The sequence below is a fragment of the Myotis davidii genome, unplaced genomic scaffold (assembly GCF_000327345.1).
Source record: "Myotis davidii unplaced genomic scaffold, ASM32734v1 scaffold732, whole genome shotgun sequence".
Lineage (NCBI taxonomy): Eukaryota > Metazoa > Chordata > Mammalia > Chiroptera > Vespertilionidae > Myotis > Myotis davidii.
In genome coordinates, this window is record NW_006284349.1 from 1,246,154 (window position 1) to 1,246,511 (window position 358).

The 358-nt window shown below is 58.4% G+C and overlaps 1 protein-coding gene across 1 annotated transcript in view; it reads right to left on the reverse strand.

Annotated features, from left to right (window-relative positions):
• CALM1 (calmodulin 1 (phosphorylase kinase, delta)) overlaps nucleotides 1-352 on the reverse strand; it is a 7,584-nt gene extending 7,232 nt beyond the window's left edge. Inside the window, exon 1 of the mRNA XM_006754719.2 lies at nucleotides 331-352. Within this exon, the coding sequence (XP_006754782.1) occupies nucleotides 331-333 (3 nt within the window). The 5' untranslated portion in view covers nucleotides 334-352. The remainder of the gene's footprint in view (nucleotides 1-330) is intronic.
• Nucleotides 353-358: the final 6 nt, after the last annotated feature.

The following is a 358-nucleotide window of genomic DNA, read 5'->3' on the forward strand; positions in this document are numbered from 1 at the left end:
CAGCCCGGGTGCGGCGCGCTGGATGCAGTGGTGCGGGGCTGAGGGGGGGCGGGGGATGCGGAAGCCCCGCGCAGCTGTAGTCAGAGCCCCTGGAGGACCCAAATCTAAAGGAGGATCCCCGACCGAAGAAACTGAGATGCAAACCCGAAATGTATCCGTTTTAGCCGCAACTGCTGCGTAATGCCCGGGAAAGAGGGGGGAAATCCACCCCACCCCCCCAAAAAAGACAAATGAACAGCAAAAGAAGAATAAGCCCGAACTGAACTAAAAATGTGTTTAGAAATCATGGGCAGGCAGCTGCTACGCCGGCATTTGCCATCCCCGACCTACCATGGTGCGAACGGAGGGAGGAAGCGCC